Consider the following 20,489-nt stretch of genomic DNA (forward strand, 5'->3'; position numbering starts at 1 on the left):
TGTAGGTTGTGGATACTTACTGACAGTCAGATGTACAGATAGGGCTATTTTATCTATAGATAGAGAGAATACATGTAGGTTGTGGATACATTCTGACCCTCAGATGTACAGATAGGGCTATTTTATCTATAGATAGAGACCATACATGTAGGTTGTGGATACTTACTGACAGTCAGATGTACAGATAGGGCTATTTTATCTATAGATAGAGACCATACATGTAGGTTGTGGATACTTACTGACCCTCAGATGTACAGATAGGGCTATTTTATCTATTATAGAGACAATACATGTAGGTCGTGGATACTTACTGACAGCTAGATGTACAGATAGGGCTATTTTATCTATAGATAGAGACCATACCTGTAGGTTGTGGATACTTACTGACAGTCAGATGTACAGATAGGGCTATTTTATCTATAGATAGAGACAATACACGTAGGTCGTGGATACTTACTGACAGCCAGATGTACAGATAGGGCTATTTTATCTATAGATAGAGACCATACATGTAGGTTGTGGATACTTACTGACAGTCAGATGTACAGATAGGGCTATTTTATCTATAGATAGAGACCATACATGTAGGTTGTGGATACTTACTGACAGCCAGATGTACAGATAGGGCTATTTTATCTATAGATAGAGACCATACATGTAGGTTGTGGATACTTACTGACAGCCAGATGTACAGATAGGGCTATTTTATCTATAGATAGAGACCATACATGTAGGTTGTGGATACTTACTGACAGCCAGATGTACAGATAGGGCTATTTTATCTATAGATAGAGACCATACACATAGGTTGTGGATACTTACTGACAGCCAGATGTACAGATAGGGCTATTTTATCTATAGATAGAGACCATACATGTAGGTTGTGGATACTTACTGACAGCCAGATGTACAGATAGGGCTATTTTATCTATAGATAGAGACCATACACGTAGGTTGTGGATACTTACTGACAGCCAGATGTACAGATAGGGCTATTTTATCTATAGATAGAGACCATACATGTAGGTCGTGGATACTTACTGACAGTCAGATGTACAGATAGGGCTATTTTATCTATAGATAGAGACCATACATGTAGGTTGTGGATACTTACTGACAGCCAGATGTACAGATAGGGCTATTTTATCTATAGATAGAGACCATACATGTAGGTTGTGGATACTTACTGACAGCCAGATGTACAGATAGGGCTATTTTATCTATAGATAGAGACCATACATGTAGGTTGTGGATACTTACTGACAGCCAGATGTACAGATAGGGCTATTTTATCTATAGATAGAGACCATACATGTAGGTGTGGATACTTACTGACAGCCAGATGTACAGATAGGGCTATTTTATCTATAGATAGAGACCATACATGTAGGTTGTGGATACTTACTGACAGCCAGATGTACAGATAGGGCTATTTTATCTATAGATAGAGACCATACATGTAGGGGTGTGGATACTTACTGACAGCCAGATGTACAGATAGGGCTATTTTATCTATAGATAGAGACCATACATGTAGGTTGTGGATACTTACTGACAGCCAGATGTACAGATAGGGCTATTTTATCTATAGATAGAGACCATACATGTAGGTTGTGGATACTTACTGACAGCCAGATGTACAGATAGGGCTATTTTATCTATAGATAGAGACCATACACGTAGGTCGTGGATACTTACTGACAGCCAGATGTACAGATAGGGCTATTTTATCTATAGATAGAGACCATACACGTAGGTCGTGGATACTTACTGACAGCCAGATGTACAGATAGGGCTATTTTATCTATAGATAGAGACCATACATGTAGGTTGTGGATACTTACTGACAGCCAGATGTACAGATAGGGCTATTTTATCTATAGATAGAGACCATACACGTAGGTCGTGGATACTTACTGACAGCCAGATGTACAGATAGGGCTATTTTATCTATAGATAGAGACAATACACGTAGGTTGTGGATACTTACTGACAGCCAGATGTACAGATAGGGCTATTTTATCTATAGATAGAGACCATACACGTAGGTCGTGGATACTTACTGACAGCCAGATGTACAGATAGGGCTATTTTATCTATAGATAGAGACCATACACGTAGGTTGTGGATACTTACTGACAGCCAGATGTACAGATAGGGCTATTTTATCTATAGATAGAGACCATACACGTAGGTCGTGGATACTTACTGACAGCCAGATGTACAGATAGGGCTTTTTATCTATAGATAGAGACAATACACGTAGGTTGTGGATACTTACTGACAGCCAGATGTACAGATAGGGCTATTTTATCTATAGATAGAGACCATACATGTAGGTTGTGGATACTTACTGACAGCCAGATGTACAGATAGGGCTATTTTATCTATAGATAGAGACCATACATGTAGGTTGTGGATACTTACTGACAGCCAGATGTACAGATAGGGCTATTTTATCTATAGATAGAGACCATACATGTAGGTTGTGGATACTTACTGACGCAGAGTACAGAAGGGCTATTTTATCTATAGAGGCCTACAAGGTTGTGGATACTTACTGACAGCCAGATGTACAGATAGGGCTATTTTATCTATAGATAGAGACCATACAGTAGGTCGTGGATACTTACTGACAGCCAGATGTACAGATAGGGCTATTTTATCTATAGATAGAGACCATACCATGTAGGTTGTGGATACTTACTGACAGCCAGATGTACAGATAGGGCTATTTTATCTATAGATAGAGACCATACCCATAGGTTGTGGATACTTACTGACAGCCAGATGTACAGATAGGGCTATTTTATCTATAGATAGAGACCATACACATAGGTTGTGGATACTTACTGACAGCCAGATGTACAGATAGGGCTATTTTATCTATAGATAGAGACCATACACGTAGGTTTGGATACTTACTGACAGCCAGATGTACAGATAGGGCTATTTTATCTATAGATAGAGACCATACCCATAGGTTGTGGATACTTACTGACAGCCAGATGTACAGATAGGACTATTTTATCTATAAATAGAGACCATACACATAGGTCGTGGATACTTACTGACAGCCAGATGTACAGATAGGGCTATTTTATCTATAGATAGAGACCATACCCATAGGTTGTGGATACTTACTGACAGCCAGATGTACAGATAGGGCTATTTTATCTATAGATAGAGACCATACACGTAGGTTGTGGATACTTACTGACAGCCAGATGTACAGATAGGGCTATTTTATCTATAGATAGAGACCATACACGTAGGTTGTGGATACTTACTGACAGCCAGATGTACAGATAGGGCTATTTTATCTATAGATAGAGACAATACACGTAGGTCGTGGATACTTACTGACAGCCAGGTGTACAGATAGGGCTATTTTATCCATAGACAGGGACCATACACGTAAGTCATGTATGTCTTTTACTCCTGGTAATTTGTATAAACTAAGCTGTAAGTCTTTGATAACTAACCCTCGGTGTCCTGCAAACAAACAAGAATTACTCAAACAAAAAGTCTACATCAAACAAACAAGTACAGTTTACATCACCAAACAAACAAGTAATTACATCAAACAAACAAGTAGTTACACAACCAAACAAACAAGTAATTACATCAAACAAACAAGTAGTTACATACCAAACAAACAAGTAGTTACATCAAACAAACAAGTAGTTACACCAAACAAACAAGTAATTACATCAAACAAACAAGTAGTTACATACCAAACAAACAAGTAATTACATCAAACAAACAAGTAGTTACATACCAAACAAACAAGTAATTACATCAAACAAACAAGTAGTTACATCAAACAAACAAGTAGTTACATACAATCAAACAAAACAAGTAGTTACATCAAACAAACAAGTAAATTACATCAAACAAACAAGTAGTAACATCAAACAAACAAAAGTAGTTACATCAAACAAACAAGTAGTTACATCAAACAAACAAGTAGTTACACCAAACAAACAAGTAGTTACACCAAACAAACAAGTAGTTACATCAAACAAACAAGTAGTTACATCAAACAAACAAGTAGTTACATCAAACAAACAAGTAGTTACACCAAACAAACAAGTAGTTACACCAAACAAACAAGTAGTTACATACCAAACAAACAAGTAGTTACATCAAACAAACAAGTAGTTACATACCAAACAAACAAGTAGTTACATACCAAACAAACAAGTAATTACACCAAACAAACAAGTAGTTACACCAAACAAACAAGTAGTTACATCAAACAAACAAGTAGTTACACCAAACAAACAAGTAGTTACACCAAACACCAGTTACATCAAACAAACAAGTAGTTACACCAAACAAACAAGTAGTTACACCAAACAAACAAGTAGTTACACCAAACAAACAAGTAGTTACATACCAAACAAACAAGTAATTACACCAAACAAACAAGTAGTTACATCAAGCAAACAAGTAGTTACACCAAACAAACAAGTAGTTACACCAAACAAACAAGTAGTTACATACCAAACAAACAAGTAATTTCACCAAACAAACAAGTAGTTACATACCAAACAAACAAGTAAGTTACACCAAACAAACAAGTAGTTACATCAAGCAAACAAGTACATCAAACAAACAAGTAAGTTACATCAAACAAACAAGTAGTTACATCAAACAAACAAGTAGTTACATCAAACAAACAAGTAAGTTACATCAAACAAACAAGTAGTTACACCAAACAAACAAGTAGTTACATCAAACAAACAAGTAGTTACATCAAACAAACAAGTAGTTACATCAACCAAACAAAGTAGTTACAAACCAAACAAACAAGTTGTTACATCAAACAAACAAGTAGTTACATACCAAACAAACAAGTCCTAAGTAGTTACATACCAAACAAACAAGTAGTTACATCAAACAAACAAGTAGTTACATCAAACAAACAAGTAGTTACATCAAACAAACAAGTAGTTACGGGGACCAAACAAATAACAGTTACATCAAACAAACAAACAAACAAAGTAAGTTACATCAAACAAAGTAGTAGTTACATCAAACAAACAAGTAGTTTACACCAAACAAACAAGTAGTTACACCAAACAAAACAAGTAATTACACCAAACAAACAAGTAGTTACACCAAACAAACAAGTAGATTTACATCAAACAAACAAGTAGTTACATCAAACAAACAAGTAGTTACACCAAACAAACAAGTAGTTTACATCAAAGAAACACAAGTAGTTACACCAAACAAACAAGTAGTTACACCAAACAAACAAGTAGTTACATCAAACAAACATGTAGTTACATCAAACAAACAAGTAGTTACATCAAACAAACAAGTAGTTACATTCAAACAAACAAGTAGTTACATCCAAACAAACAAAGTTAGTTACACCAAACAAACAAGTAAGTTACATCAAACAAACAGAGTAGTTACATCAAACATAACAAGTAGTTACATCAACAAACATCAGTAGCAACATCAAACAAACAAGTAATCAAAACAAACAAGTAGTTAATCAAAAACAATAACAACGTAAATACATCAAACAAGCAAAAGTCCTCTACATCAAAGACTATACCAGTCCATTATGAAATTCTAGGGGTGAATGGGTGAAAAATTAAGCCAAAGATTGGGGACTTTGTATGTCCGAGATCTTGACCACTTAACTACCATGATATGGAGGTGAAAGGCTAGCTGTTAAATGTGTGATACTATAACTATTTAAGTTATATAGACATACATTTAGGGAGAAGGATGATATTTAATTTACCTTCCATCAGAACGCGTAACAAATCTCTAACCACTGTCATTGTCGTCACTAGCACCAACACCGAAAATACAAAAGTACAAATCGGATCTGCAATCTTCCACTCGGGCTGATAATAGAAAGATTCTAAAATAGTAATACATACAATGTATATATGTATGAATACTTTCTTTGCAAATGATATTTATTCGAAAACTTTTTCACAAATAAGATTTTTGGGAGAGGGGAGTGTCTGAAAATAAGACCCCTTATCTATTTTTCCATTTACTGGAGGATGGTTTTGACAAAAAGAAATAATTAAAAATGGCACACAAAATGATTGCATACTCTACTGTCTTTTTTTCCGTTTCAAATGCTCAAACTGCATGTTTAAAAGTGTGTGGCTAAACATATATTGCGTATCTCAATAACAACACTGAAGTTTGATCTCCTATAGAAAACCAATGAACCGTTACATGACTGCATGTACCCGTCTGAAAGGTGTTCAGGTAAACGCCCGTGGCTATGACCTGGCAGCCGTCGTTATGACAACACACTCAGTGTCAAGTGATTGTGTGTATTGTACACATGACTGTAGCTGGCCTTGGATTTTCTCGGCACGTGGCGACAACAAATTGTCCGGATTATTGCGGGAATTTATTAACGAAAATGACATTCCGTTCCCAAAATGGAGTTCCGGATTCGGAATACGAATTTCCGGACTAGTGAGTATAAATAACGTTACGGAAATCCGTTCCCCTGACATTTCCGTTCTGATTGTGAGTTTTCCGGACTACCGGCGTCCGGATTATCGCGGGTCCACTGTACATTGCAGCTGACTGAATAGCTTTGTAGTTGGGATCACTGTCTCTTCAATCAAAGGAAGTATTTGCAGGCCTGTGATTGGTCAATATTTTTCTCTTGAACTACTTCCAGTTTTGCTATGACAAATTCGAATACAAAGACAGTGATAGTAAACCCTGGAATATTGAGGATGATCTGTAACCTTTAAATTTATCAAAGGAATCAGTTTTTACCTTAAAATATATAATAACAGCCGCTACCAGTACTCCTATACTTTGTAGTAAGTCTCCTAACACATGAATGAATGCTGCTCTAACGTTAATGTTGTTGGAGGAATGCTTTTTTGGAGTCCCCTTATGTTCTGAATCTGACTCGCTTACAGATCCGTAGTGGGAAACCCCAGCTTCGCTTGCGGAATTGACCAGATTTTTCGTGTCACTGTTTTCAAGAGAGTCATGGCCGTGTGAGTGACTGCCTCCTCCGTGGGAGTGACTGTGCTGGTGTAATGTTGCACCCATTCTGTAGCAGAAATACCAATCAAAGTACTGAAGGTACTGAGTACAAAGAAAGAGTGTGACAAGAATACCATAAAATCAAAATAATGATATTCAATTCTATTGATCAACTTATTTTTGTTAAAATCTAATTTTGTCTTTTTATGCCTAACAACTTTTTCACAACATCACATTTTGTGATTTTGACTGCTATAATAGTTTTATATTTAAGTGGTTCTCTGCACGCGTTAATTAACTCACCAAAATTGCTTCAAATGACATTGATATACTTACAGGATGTTGATGACGACACCCACAGACGCTGTAATTAACATAATTACTGGGTTGATGTCATAATCTTCATGCATGACCCTCATCACACCCATGTAAACCAGGATGCCCGTCAGAACCCATAGCATCAATATAGACATAAGAGCACCAAGAATTTCTGCAACATAACACAAAATTTCAAGATAAATAAAGACTTCAGTGCATGGAGAAGGGTGAGACAGAACAACACTACTTCCCCTTAACCAAGGGACGTTTCAGATCACATAATATCTCAGCACTTCTACTTAACAAGCATTCTGATCTATCATTATGGTTTAACAGAGTTTCTTCCTTTTGTTACACTATGATCTACCAGAGTTACTTTCCTTTGTTACACTATGATATACCAGAGTTTCTTCCTTTTGTTACACTATGATATACCAGAGTTTCTTCCTTTTGTTACACTATGATCTACCAGAGTTACTTCCCTTTGTTACACTATGATATACCAGAGTTTCTTCCTTTTGTTACACTATGATCAACAAGAGTTACTTCCCTTTGTTACACTATGATATACCAGAGTTTCTTCCTTTTGTTACACTATGATCTACCAGAGTTACTTCCCTTTGTTACACTATGATCTACCAGAGTTACTTCCCTTTGTTACACTATATGATCTACCTAGAATTACTTACTTCCCTTTGTTACACTATGATCTACCAGAGTTACTTCCCTTTGTAACACTATGATTTACCAGAGTTACTTCCCTTTGTTACACTATGATCTACCAGAGTTTCTTCCTTTTGTTACACTATGATATACCAGAGTTTCTTCCTTTTGTTACACTACTATGATCTACCAGAGTTTCTTCCCTTTGTTACACTATGATATACCAGAGTTACTTCCCTTTATTACACTATGATCTACCAGAGTTTCTTCCATTTGTTACACTATGATATACCAGAGTTACTACCCTTTGTAACACTATGATTTACCAGAGTTACTTCCCTTTGTTACACTATGATTAACCAGAGTTACTTCACTTTGTTACACTATGATATACCAGAGTTTCTTCCATTTGTTACACTATGATATACCAGAGTTACTACCCTTTGTAACACTATGATTTACCAGAGTTACTTCCCTTTGTTACACTATGATCTACCAGAGTTTCTTCCTTTTGTTACACTATGATATACCAGAGTTTCTTCCTTTTGTTACACTATGATCTACCAGAGTTACTTCCCTTTGTTACACTATGATCTACCAGAGTTACTTCCCTTTGTTACACTATATGATCTACCAGAATTACTTCCCTTTGTTACACTATGATATACCAGAGTTACTTCCCTTTGTTACACTATGATCTACCAGAGTTACTTCCCTTTGTTACATTATGATCTACCAGAGTTACTTCCCTTTTTAACACTATGATATACCAGAGTTACTTTCCTTTGTTACACTATGATATACCAGAGTTTCTTCCTTTTGTTACACTATGATATACCAGAGTTTCTTCCTTTTGTTACACTATGATATACCAGAGTTACTTCACTTTGTTACACTATGATCTACCAAAGTTACTTCCCTTTGTTACACTATGATCTACCAGAGTTACTTCCCTTTGTTACACTATATGATCTACCAGAGGAGTTACTTCCCTTTGTTACACTATGATCTACCAGAGTTACTTCCCTTTGTTACACTATATGATCTACCAGAGTTACTTCCCTTTGTTACACTATGATCTACCAGAGTTACTTCCCTTTGTTACACTATGATATACCAGAGTTACTTCCCTTTGTTACACTATGATCTACCAGAGTTACTTCCCTTTGTTACACTATGATCTACCAGAGTTACTTCCCTTTGTAACACTATGATCTACCAGAGTTACTTCCCTTTATTACACTATGATCTTCCAGAGTTACTTCCCTTTGTTACACTATGATCTACCTGAGTTACTTCCCTTTGTAACACTATGATATACCAGAGTTACTTCCCTTTTTACACTTTGATCTACCAGAGTTACTTCCCTTTGTTGCATTATGATATACCAGAGTTACTTCCCTTTGTTACACTATGATATACCATAGTTACTTCAATTTGTTACACTATGATCTACCCGAGTTACTTCCCTACATTGACTCTGTCAGTCTAATGTTTGTTTCTGGTCTCTGTAATGTAAGCTCTGTACATGTCGTGATTGGAAGGTCGATTCTATGTCGGGCAGTTGCCATGTACAGACCAAAGGTCAAAGGTTTTAATCTGGGTAATCCAGCCTTTCCTCCTTTTGTTTGTTTAATTTAAACATCAAGGTTCATGTAAGGATGTGCCATGTTTGGTGGCAGAGGAAAACTGAGTACCATGAGAAAAACCACCGACCAGCAGTCAGTACCTGGTAACAGCCCCACATGGGATTAGAATCTGCATCCCAGAGGTGGTGGGCTGTTGGTAATATTTCAGGACATCTTAACCACTCACCAACCCTGCCCCCTCATTTTAAACCACCATTGTAAATGACCGTAGATGTTTTAAAATACATATTAAAGATGCTACACCAATGATAAAATATGACATTACACTTATCCCAAATAATTCAACTTTGCTTGTTACGAGCATTTTCATTGTCTTAAAAATTTACTTTATCAGCCCATAATGGAAAAAATGGTGTCGCCGTTTGTAACGTTGCTTTTGATTGGCTGAGATGACGGCGTCATAATTTCATAGACAAAAGAGTCTCAAAATGAATTTTGAATATTGAAAAGATTATCTTTAGTAAATTGAATAATAAGGATTAATTTGAATAGATTTTCTATGTTATGGAGATATAAAACAAAAATCTGAGTTATGCACTCTAATAAACCGCAAAGCGGTTTATGATGAGAGTACACATGGAGTTTTGTGTTATATCTCAAGTTAATCCTTAAATAAGTATCTAATATGTTAATGTAAACAGTAAAACATGATGATTCCAAAGTAATGTAACAAACCTGCCCTATACCATCCGAAGCTTAGTTTCTTCGTAGCAGGTCTGGAGGCAAGAAAAATGGCGAAAAGGCTGATAAGGAAGCTGGCTAAGTCTGTGAGCATGTGTGCGGCGTCTGATATGATGGCTAAACTGTGAGCAAGGATTCCACCTGGGGAGGAAGAAGAGGATATACTAGCAGAGAGTTCTTATTTCACGATTAATAATTGCTTCCTATCACCTTCGAGAAAGCATTTATTAAGTTTTAATTTCATTTTTTATTTCATTCGAAACAAATATAATAAAATTAATTTAACTTCTATTTTTCATTTTATTTTAAATGTCTTTGAAATATGTAATTTATTTAATGAGTTTGATATATTTCACGTTATGTAGCCATGAATATAAGATTCTAATCATCACATAAGTATTTATGGAAATATAGACAAAACTTCATTTCTATATAAGAGTGGCGAAATCAGGCTCGGATTTCATGTTTATGTCTACTGAGACAATCATGCCATGTCATATTTTGATTATGACATCATTAACACACTGCCCTGCAGGTAGGGCGTTAGAATTGTACCTGCTGCCCCTATTGCATGATCATAAAAGGCGACTAAATTTAGGATCTTATCTTTTCTCTTCTTCCTAACTGACTTTATCCTTCCTAATGCCTCCCTTGGCACCGCCTCACTTTTGGCCTTGAATTGAGTGTTCGCCCCTGTGAGGAAGACTCTGGGTTCTGTCCCCTGGCCGAGGCACACCAAAGTCTATAAAAATGGTAGTTTCTGCTCCTGCTTAGCGCTCAGCACACAGGGAGTTGGACAACTGGTTCGCCCGTAGTCAGTATAATGTGACCGGGTGGGGTGTGTTGCTTGGTGTCTTCGGCGGCATGCTTCAGTGATATAGCACTATAAAAAGGGCAACAGTTCCACTATATAAGAAGACACACCATGAATATACCGCAGTCTCCCAAAACATGCACCTCGCACAACATACACGCAACACACTGCATACAAGGGAAGCCGTCCTTACATGACCATAGCTGTTAGTAGGACGTTAATTAATCAAACAAACAAATCATTAAAACATGTGATGTTATAACAGTGTTATTACACACACGTATCATGATAATTATAACATGGCCATATGATATCATATGATATGGCTAAAAAGGCCAGTTATGTGATAGACAAATTCCGTTCTTGCATATTACAGTTATCTGCCCTTGTTGGTAGGTACTGATTGTGGCGCCATCTGTTTGGGAATGTAACGTCATACTTTTCAGAGAAAAAGAGAGGTGTTTCACTCACAAAACAATGATGTCACAATGGGACACCCACCGGCAAGGGAAGTAACTCTGTCATATCCAAAGACCGAATACAATACTTACCTACGAATTCACCGGTCATGAAGATAAGACAGAGACAACTCGCGAGGACTAGTTTACGTCTTGCTGTTTTGTCCAAGCCCGCTCTGGTCTTGTTGGCATGGCAATGGCCATCTAAAGGGACGAAAAACCAATCAGTTTTATAAGTTTTATTATTTTCATTGCAAACATCTCATTAATGTATACAAAATTTCTTTCACATGAGATTTACTTTCATGATTTTCAAGATGAAAATTCATGAAAGTTTATCTTCCCAAAGTAATATTCATCTGCACAATTCCAGGGGTTTGAACTATGTCATAGCAAAACTGAAGGTTTTGTATGCAACAGCAGACGAAACAGGTAGGTTTGGTATTTTGATGTACATCAAATAATAGTACGTTGTATGAGTTTGAAGTTAGAATCTTCTAAGGAAGTCTCTGCTGCTATCGATATTGTATGCCTTAATGCTGCATGTATGTGAAGATGTTGTATATTTCTCAAGTCTATTTCCTTCTCAAGATTAGATTTTGCAATCTGTGGTGATCTGTTATACCCTTAAACTTAACATTACAAAGAATCCTCCTGCTTAAACTGGTAACAAGTCTGTAAATATCAAAGGAACAAACTTGATCACTAATGGGGTAAGGGCATGAATCCATGACACCATATACAAATTAAATGTATAAATCATCTGTATGACTATATTTGACATTAAAGAGTATATTCCAAAATCCGTTTAGCTTGTAAATTTACATCTGGCAAAGTAATCTCATATTTCATGTTTTAAACACTAGCATTCAACAATTTCTATAAATCCTAAATAATTCCTATAAAACAGGTATGGTTGTGTAAGTAAGCATAACTGTAGATCCCTTTGATATAATTGTACTTTCTCAAAGTGTCACTAACCTTTCTTTTCTATGCCACAAAGCCCTGATGATATCTGACGTTCTACCACTAACCCTTCTTCTCTAGGCCACCAAGCCCTGAAGATATCTGGCATTCTACCACTAACCCTTCTTCTCTAGGCCACCAAGCCCTGAAGATATCTGGCATTCTACCACTAACCCTTCTTCTCTAGGCCACCAAGCCCTGAAGATATCTGACATTCTACCACTAACCTTTCACCTCTAAGCCACCAAGCCCTGAAGATGTCTGATATCTACCACTAACCTTTCACCTCTAAGCCACCAAGCCCTGAAGATGTCTGATATCTACCACTAACCCTTCACCTCTAGGCCACCAAGCCCTGAAGATGTCTGATATCTACCACTAACCCTTCTTCTCTAGGCCACCAAGCCCTGAAGATGTCTGATATCTACCACTAACCCTTCACCTCTAGGCCACCAAGCCCTGAAGATGTCTGATATCTACCACTAACCCTTCTTCTCTAGGCCACCAAGCCCTGAAGATGTCTGATATCTACCACTAACCCTTCACCTCTAGGCCACCAAGCCCTGAAGATGTCTGATATCTACACTAACCCTTCTTTTCTAGGCCACCAAGCCCTGAAGATATCTGACATTCTACCACTAAACCTTCTTCTCTAGGCCACCAAGCCCTGAAGATGTCTGATATCTACCACTAACCCTTCACCTCTAGGCCACCAAGCCCTGAAGATATCTGACATTCTACCACTAACCATTCTTCTCTAAGCCACCAAGCCCTGAAGATGTCTGACATTCTACCAATAGCCTTTCACCTCTAAGCCACTAATACCCTGAAGATGTCTGACATTCTACCAATAGCCTTTCACCTCTAGACCATTATGACCCTGAAGATGTCTGACATTCTACCACTAACCCTCCACCTCTAGACCATTATGACCCTGAAGATATCTGACATTCTACCACTAACCTTTCACCTCTAGGACACCAAGCCCTGAAGATATCTGACATTCTACCACTAACTTTTCACCTCTAGGCCACCAAGCCCTGAAGATGTCTGATATCTACCACTAACCTCCCACCTCTAGGCCATCAAGCCCTGAAGATGTCTGACATTCTACCAATAGCCTTTCACCTCTAAGCCACTAATACCCTGAAGATGTCTGACATTCTACCAATAGCCTTTCACCTCTAGACCATTATGACCCTGCAGATGTCTGACATTCTACCACTAACCCTCCACCTCTAGACCATTATAACCCTGAAGATGTCTGATATTCTACCACTAACCCAACACCTCTAGTCCACCATGACCCCGAAGAGATCTTGCATTCTATTACTAGTCCTCCACATCTAGACCACTATGACCCTGAAGATGTCTGGCATTCTACCACTAGCCCTCCACCTCTAGACCACCAAGGCCTTGAAGACGTCTGACGTACTACCACTAGTCTTCCACATCTAGACCACCAAGGCCCTATTGATGTCTGGCATTCTACAACTAGCCCCAACATGTAGACCACCAAGGCCCTGAAGATGTCTGGCATTCTACCACTTGTCCTCCACATGTAGACCACCAAGGCCCTGAAGATGTCTGGCATTCTACAACTAACCCTCCACCTCTAGACCACCATGTCCCTGAAGATGTTTGACATTCTACCACTAACCCTCCACCTCTAGACCACCATGACCCTGAAGATGTCTGACATTCTACCACTAACCCTCCACCTCTAGACCACCAAGACCCTGAAGATGTCTGACATTCTACCACTAACCCTCCACCTCTAGTCCACCATGACCCCGAAGAGATCTTGCATTCTACCACTAGTCCTCCACATCTAGACCACTATGACCCTGAAGATGTCTGGCATTCTACCACTAGCCCTCCACCTCTAGACCACCAAGGCCTTGAAGACGTCTGACGTACTACCACTAGTCTTCCACATCTAGACCACCAAGGCCCTATTGATGTCTGGCATTCTACAACTAGCCCCAACATGTAGACCACCAAGGCCCTGAAGATGTCTGGCATTCTACCACTTGTCCTCCACATGTAGACCACCACCAAGGCCCTGAAGATGTCTGGCATTCTACAACTAACCCTCCACCTCTAGACCACCATGTCCCTGAAGATGTTTGACATTCTACCACTAACCCTCCACCTCTAGACCACCATGTCCCTAGATGTATGTCTGACATTCTACCACTAACCCTCCACATCTAGACCACCATGACCCTGAAGATGTCTGACATTCTACCACTAACCCTCCACCTCTAGACCACCATGACCCTGAAGATGTCTGACATTCTACCACTAACCCTCCACCTCTAGTCCACCATGACCCCGAAGAGATCTTGCATTCTACCACTAGTCCTCCACATCTAGACCACTATGACCCTGAAGATGTCTGACATTCTACCACTAACCCTCCACCTCTAGACCATTATGACCCTGAAGAAATCTGACATTCTACCACTAACCCTCCACCTCTAGACCACTATGACCCTGAAGATGTCTGACATTCTACCACTAACCCTCCACCTCTAGACCACTATGACCCTGAAGATGTCTGACATTCTACCACTAACCCTCCACCTCTAGTCCACCATGACCCCGAAGAGATCTTGCATTCTACCACTAGTCCTCCACATCTAGACCACTATGACCCTGAAGATGTCTGACATTCTACCACTAACCCTCCACCTCTAGACCATTATGACCCTGAAGATGTCTGACATTCTACCACTAACCCTCCACCTCTAGACCACCATGTCCCTGAAGATGTCTGACATTCTACCACTAACCCTCCACCTCTAGACCACCATGACCCTGAAGATGTCTGACATTCTACCACTAACCCTCCACCTCTAGTCCACCATGACCCCGAAGAGATCTTGCATTCTACCACTAGTCCTCCACATCTAGACCACTATGACCCTGAAGATGTCTGACATTCTACCACTAACCCTCCACCTCTAGACCATTATGACCCTGAAGATGTCTGACATTCTACCACTAACCCTCCACCTCTAGACCATTATGACCCTGAAGATGTCTGACATTCTACCACTAACCCTCCACCTCTAGACCACTATGACCCTGAAGATGTCTGACATTCTACCACTAACCCTCCACCTCTAGTCCACCATGACCCCGAAGAGATCTTGCATTCTACCACTAGTCCTCCACATCTAGACCACTATGACCCTGAAGATGTCTGACATTCTACCACTAACCCTCCACCTCTAGACCATTATGACCCTGAAGATGTCTGACATTCTACCACTAACCCTCCACCTCTAGACCATTATGACCCTGAAGATGTCTGACATTCTACCACTAACCCTCCACCTCTAGACCACCATGACCCTGAAGATGTCTGACATTCTACCACTAACCCTCCACCTCTAGACCACCATGACCCTGAAGATGTCTGACATTCTACCACTAGTCCTCCACATCTAGACCACTATGACCCTGAAGATGTCTGACATTCTACCACTAACCCTCCACCTCTAGACCATTATGACCCTGAAGAGATCTTGCATTCTACCACTAGTCCTCCACATCTAGACCACTATGACCCTGAAGATGTCTGACATTCTACCACTAACCCTCCACCTCTAGACCATTATGACCCTGAAGATGTCTGACATTCTACCACTAACCTCCACTCTAGCCACATGCCCGAAGAGATCCCTACCTACCTCCACCTCTAGACCACTATGACCCTGAAGATGTCTGACATTCTACCACTAACCCTCCACCTCTAGACCATTATGACCCTGAAGATGTCTGACATTCTACCACTAACCCTCCACCTCTAGACCACTATGACCCTGAAGATGTCTGACATTCTACCACTAACCCTCCACCTCTAGACAACAAAGGCCCTGAACATGTCTGCATTCTACATTCTACCACACCCTGAAGATGTCCATTCTCCACCTCCACTCTAGACCATTATGACCCTGAAGAGATCTTGCATTCTACCACTAGTCTCCATCTCCACATCTAGACACTTCTGACCCTGAAGATGTCTGACATTCTACCACTAATCCTCCACCTCTAGACCACCATGACCCTGAAGATGTCTGACATTCTACCACTAACCCTCCACCTCTAGACAACAAAGGCCCTGAACATGTCTGATATTCTATCACTAACCTTATACTGTTTTGTTATGTGTTTGGTGCCCAAAGAAGGCATTTTTCAAATTATACCAAATCTAAATCTAGTGTGCTTCAGATTATTGATACATACTTGTCTGACTTGAGTCTTTGAAACCGTCAGATCTGTGGCTGAAATGATAGAAAATCAAATTACAATTGAGGTAACTCTTTCCTCATTGATGATAAATGGTTCCAGATTGATTTCTTTTAAAACTTCAGTGCTCCCTTAAACTATAGGCAGCTTTGCATTAGGTCAGACCATCACCCTCACATTCTGAACCCATTCCCTCAAACAGACTTCTGTACTATATATTCAAAATTCCCTCAAACAGACTTCTGTACTATATATTCAAAATTCCCTCAAACAGACTTCTGCCCTATATATTCAAAATTCCCTCAAACAGACTTCTGTACTATATATTCAAAATTCCCTCAAACAGACTTCTGTCCTTTATTTTCAAAATTCCCTCAAACAGACTTCTGTCCTTTATTTTCAAAATTCCCTCAAACAGACTTCTGCCTAATATATTCAAAATTCCCTAAACACTATCACCAATTGATTGCCAAAGCCCATTACATTTGTACATGTATTATATTCTGTTATAAGATAAACGAGGATTTTTGTTCTAGTACAATGTAATACATCAACCTGTGGTTTGATTAACAAGAATTCCATGGAAGTGGATGTGTCGCCTGCACAGCATCACAAGAAATAGTTATTTACAGTTGAAAATATTGTTAATAATTTAGGTGAAGAAATAAAGTTCCATAACTCTTGCAAATATTGATGGATTTTGAAAAGTATCGAACCCATCTAAGATCTCATTGATATAAAGCAATATACCAAATTTGGTTGGAATCGGACAATAAATACTAATGTTTTCAAGCGGAAGCCATGTTTTGACTATTTTAAGGTCCCATAACTCTTGCAAATATTGACAGATTTTGACCAGTATCGAACCCATCTAAGATCTCATTAATATAAAGCAACATACCAAATTTGGTTGAAATTGGACAATAAATATTTAAGTTATCGAGCGGAAACCATGGATTTTTCTGTTTTGATGATTTTAAAGTCCGTAACTCTTGAAAATATTGATGGATTTTGACCATTATTGAAGTCATCCCAAGATCTCATTGACATAAAAAACAAATTTGGTTGAAATTGGGCAATAAATATTTAAGTTATCGAGCGGTAACCATGGATTTTTCTGTTTTGACGATTTTAAAGTTCCGTAACTCTTGCAAATATTGACGGATTTTGACCATTATCAGTCTCATCCCAGATCTTATTGATATAAAGCTATAAACCAAATTTGGTTGAAATCGGACTATAAATACTTCAGTTATCGCACGGAAACCGTTTCCCGGACGCCGACACCGACGCCGACACTGACGCCGACATAGGGCCTTACTCTAATCATTGAGTTTAAAGTTCCCAACAGATTGTCTGCAATCTTTGACTTTCTCTTTGAAAATTTTTTAAGCAAATCTGACTTTTTTACTGAAGTTGTATCGATAAAAAAATTCAAACTACCGGTCTTTCCTGAAATATGTCCAAAATTGACAATCAGGTTACTTAAGCACAAATAAAAAAAGATATAAAAATGTCAAGAAAACATCAAATTTACAAGTAAAAATAAAACAAAACTTTTCATTCAAATGAGAAAATGAGGTTGAAAAAAAAAATCTTCTCCAAACACAAAGTTCCCAATCCAGTTGCCAAGGATACAGGTTGAAAAATGATGGAATCAGCCTTTTTAATTTACACAATCACATACCATTGTACTACATCCACGTCAAAATAGGATGTTTCCATGACGAAGGGATGGTCATCCCGATATCCTGACATGATCACGACTTGTCAATCGATGATTAGAATACCTTGATCGCAATGTATGTACACGTATGGATATACACATCAGACTATATGTATATATATACTTCATGTAATTTTGTTATATCAATGTAAAAGCCACATCACAAAAGTCTGGAAAACAGAACAGGAAAAGTGCAAAGGGAAGCAACTCTAAAAGAGAAAATGGAAAAGTGATGCAGGAATGAAGAGTAGGCGTGCACTTTAATGATAGAATCATTTGCTAAAATTTATTGATTAAAATCAGCTGTTCCATCACTTTACTGGTATGTTACAAGAATGAACAGGTGCAGTACATATATTCATTGGTAAGTTTATTGCATTTTAATGAGAGTGTTAATTTCAAAACGATGAAGCCTAGCAATATTAAGAAAACAAGAGGCCCAGAGGGCCTGTATCGCTCACCTGGGTTTTTTCTGAGTAATTCTGTAGTAATAAGTGATTCAAAAATCACAAAGATAAATTGACCCCAGGATTTGTTTAATTTTGAATCCCAACCATATAATGATGCTAATTGATACCATACGAATATGCTATCCAATACATAGTTTCAGAGAGGAGGTAATTTAAGGCCCCAGGAGGTCAGCCCTATCATTTTTACAATTTTGAATCCACACCCTATAAAGATGCTACCATTGCATTATGAGTGCTATCCCATGCTTAGTTTCAGAGAATCAAAAAGCCAAGGCCACTCATAGATGCTGTGAATGAAGGACTCAAACAAAGGAATAAAGAAATTGGTTTTTCATTTGGATATTGAATTTAGTATACTAAGTGTGCAGTGTTGATTTTCGGAGTTTAACCAAATATATTTACGGTATACCGTATTTTTTTTATGATATTTAAAATTTTTCAAGAACAATAAGTTGAATAACTCATTTTCCTGAAATAACTGTAATAAATTTTATATCTAAATCATTTCTGAAATAACGATTTCAACACCAACGAAACCATTCAGAATCTGAGTATCATTTTTTATAATTCTTTTTTAATAACTAATTTATCAATTTCATCAATGTCTCTTCAAAGACAAGAGAACATATCTTTATAACTATTACCATTTCTGGATATGTTTTAGTTTCCTTTTTAGAAAACTAACATGGGTTGCTTTGATGACTTTTGACTAATAACTCATGGCCAGATACTTTTGCCAAATAAAAGGTACATTATTTCATTACGTGTAACATTTTTCGATGTCAAATATGGAGCATGTGTTGGTTTTACCTACTTAACACTGTGTTTAAAGATAAATAATTGATATTAGATGTTTGTAAATTAATTTGCAAAGAAATTTTAGGTTTAATTTAGTGGCAATTTGATGAAATAGTGAATATATTGGGGACGGAGGTATGGGTGAGGAGGCCGAAAGTCGGCGACGGCGGCCTGGGTGAGCACGTTCATTAATTTCATAATGAGGAAACAAGTGTTGTTTTGCCGCTATGTGGTAATTTGTTAGCCTTATAGATTTCAAATTAGTGTCATGTAGTCTCATAAGAAATTACAATTACTCCATATTCCAACTACACATGGAATCCGGTGAGCGATACCGGTATGTTTTATGTTCATATCTTTCTTTCATTCAGGTAATTATTACAATACTATACAATACTATATATGTTGCAATTTTGGACAATTACCTGTACATACCTGAGCCATGGTGTTAGTTAGTTAGCTCAGGGGGTACTGTCTTGATTGAACACATGCTGTATATGTACAGCAATACTTGGAAAAAAAATACAAATAAAAATCAAGTATACATTTTCAAAAGAAATAAAGTAGATTTTCACAAGATAAGTAGGTTTAATTACAATTATTATTTGATTTTGTTTTGTTTGGAACACAACCACATGGGCAGTATTGCCAACCTCTGATGAGGTCGAATCGTGTGAATAACCCTTG

The 20,489-nt window shown here is 38.0% G+C and overlaps 1 protein-coding gene across 1 annotated transcript in view; it reads right to left on the reverse strand.

The window, feature by feature from the left end:
• Positions 1-20,489, reverse strand: part of LOC138309794 (proton-coupled zinc antiporter SLC30A2-like) — a 33,539-nt gene that overhangs the window by 7,713 nt on the left and 5,337 nt on the right. The window contains exons 2-8 of the mRNA XM_069251005.1: positions 16,806-16,843; positions 11,676-11,786; positions 10,305-10,451; positions 7,336-7,489; positions 6,781-7,066; positions 5,768-5,873; positions 3,364-3,495 (exon numbers count right to left, since the gene is read on the reverse strand). Coding sequence (XP_069107106.1) covers positions 3,364-3,495; positions 5,768-5,873; positions 6,781-7,066; positions 7,336-7,489; positions 10,305-10,451; positions 11,676-11,786; positions 16,806-16,843 — 974 coding nt within the window. The remainder of the gene's footprint in view (positions 1-3,363; positions 3,496-5,767; positions 5,874-6,780; positions 7,067-7,335; positions 7,490-10,304; positions 10,452-11,675; positions 11,787-16,805; positions 16,844-20,489) is intronic.

The sequence above is a fragment of the Argopecten irradians genome, chromosome 15, assembly GCF_041381155.1.
Source record: "Argopecten irradians isolate NY chromosome 15, Ai_NY, whole genome shotgun sequence".
NCBI lineage: Eukaryota > Metazoa > Mollusca > Bivalvia > Pectinida > Pectinidae > Argopecten > Argopecten irradians.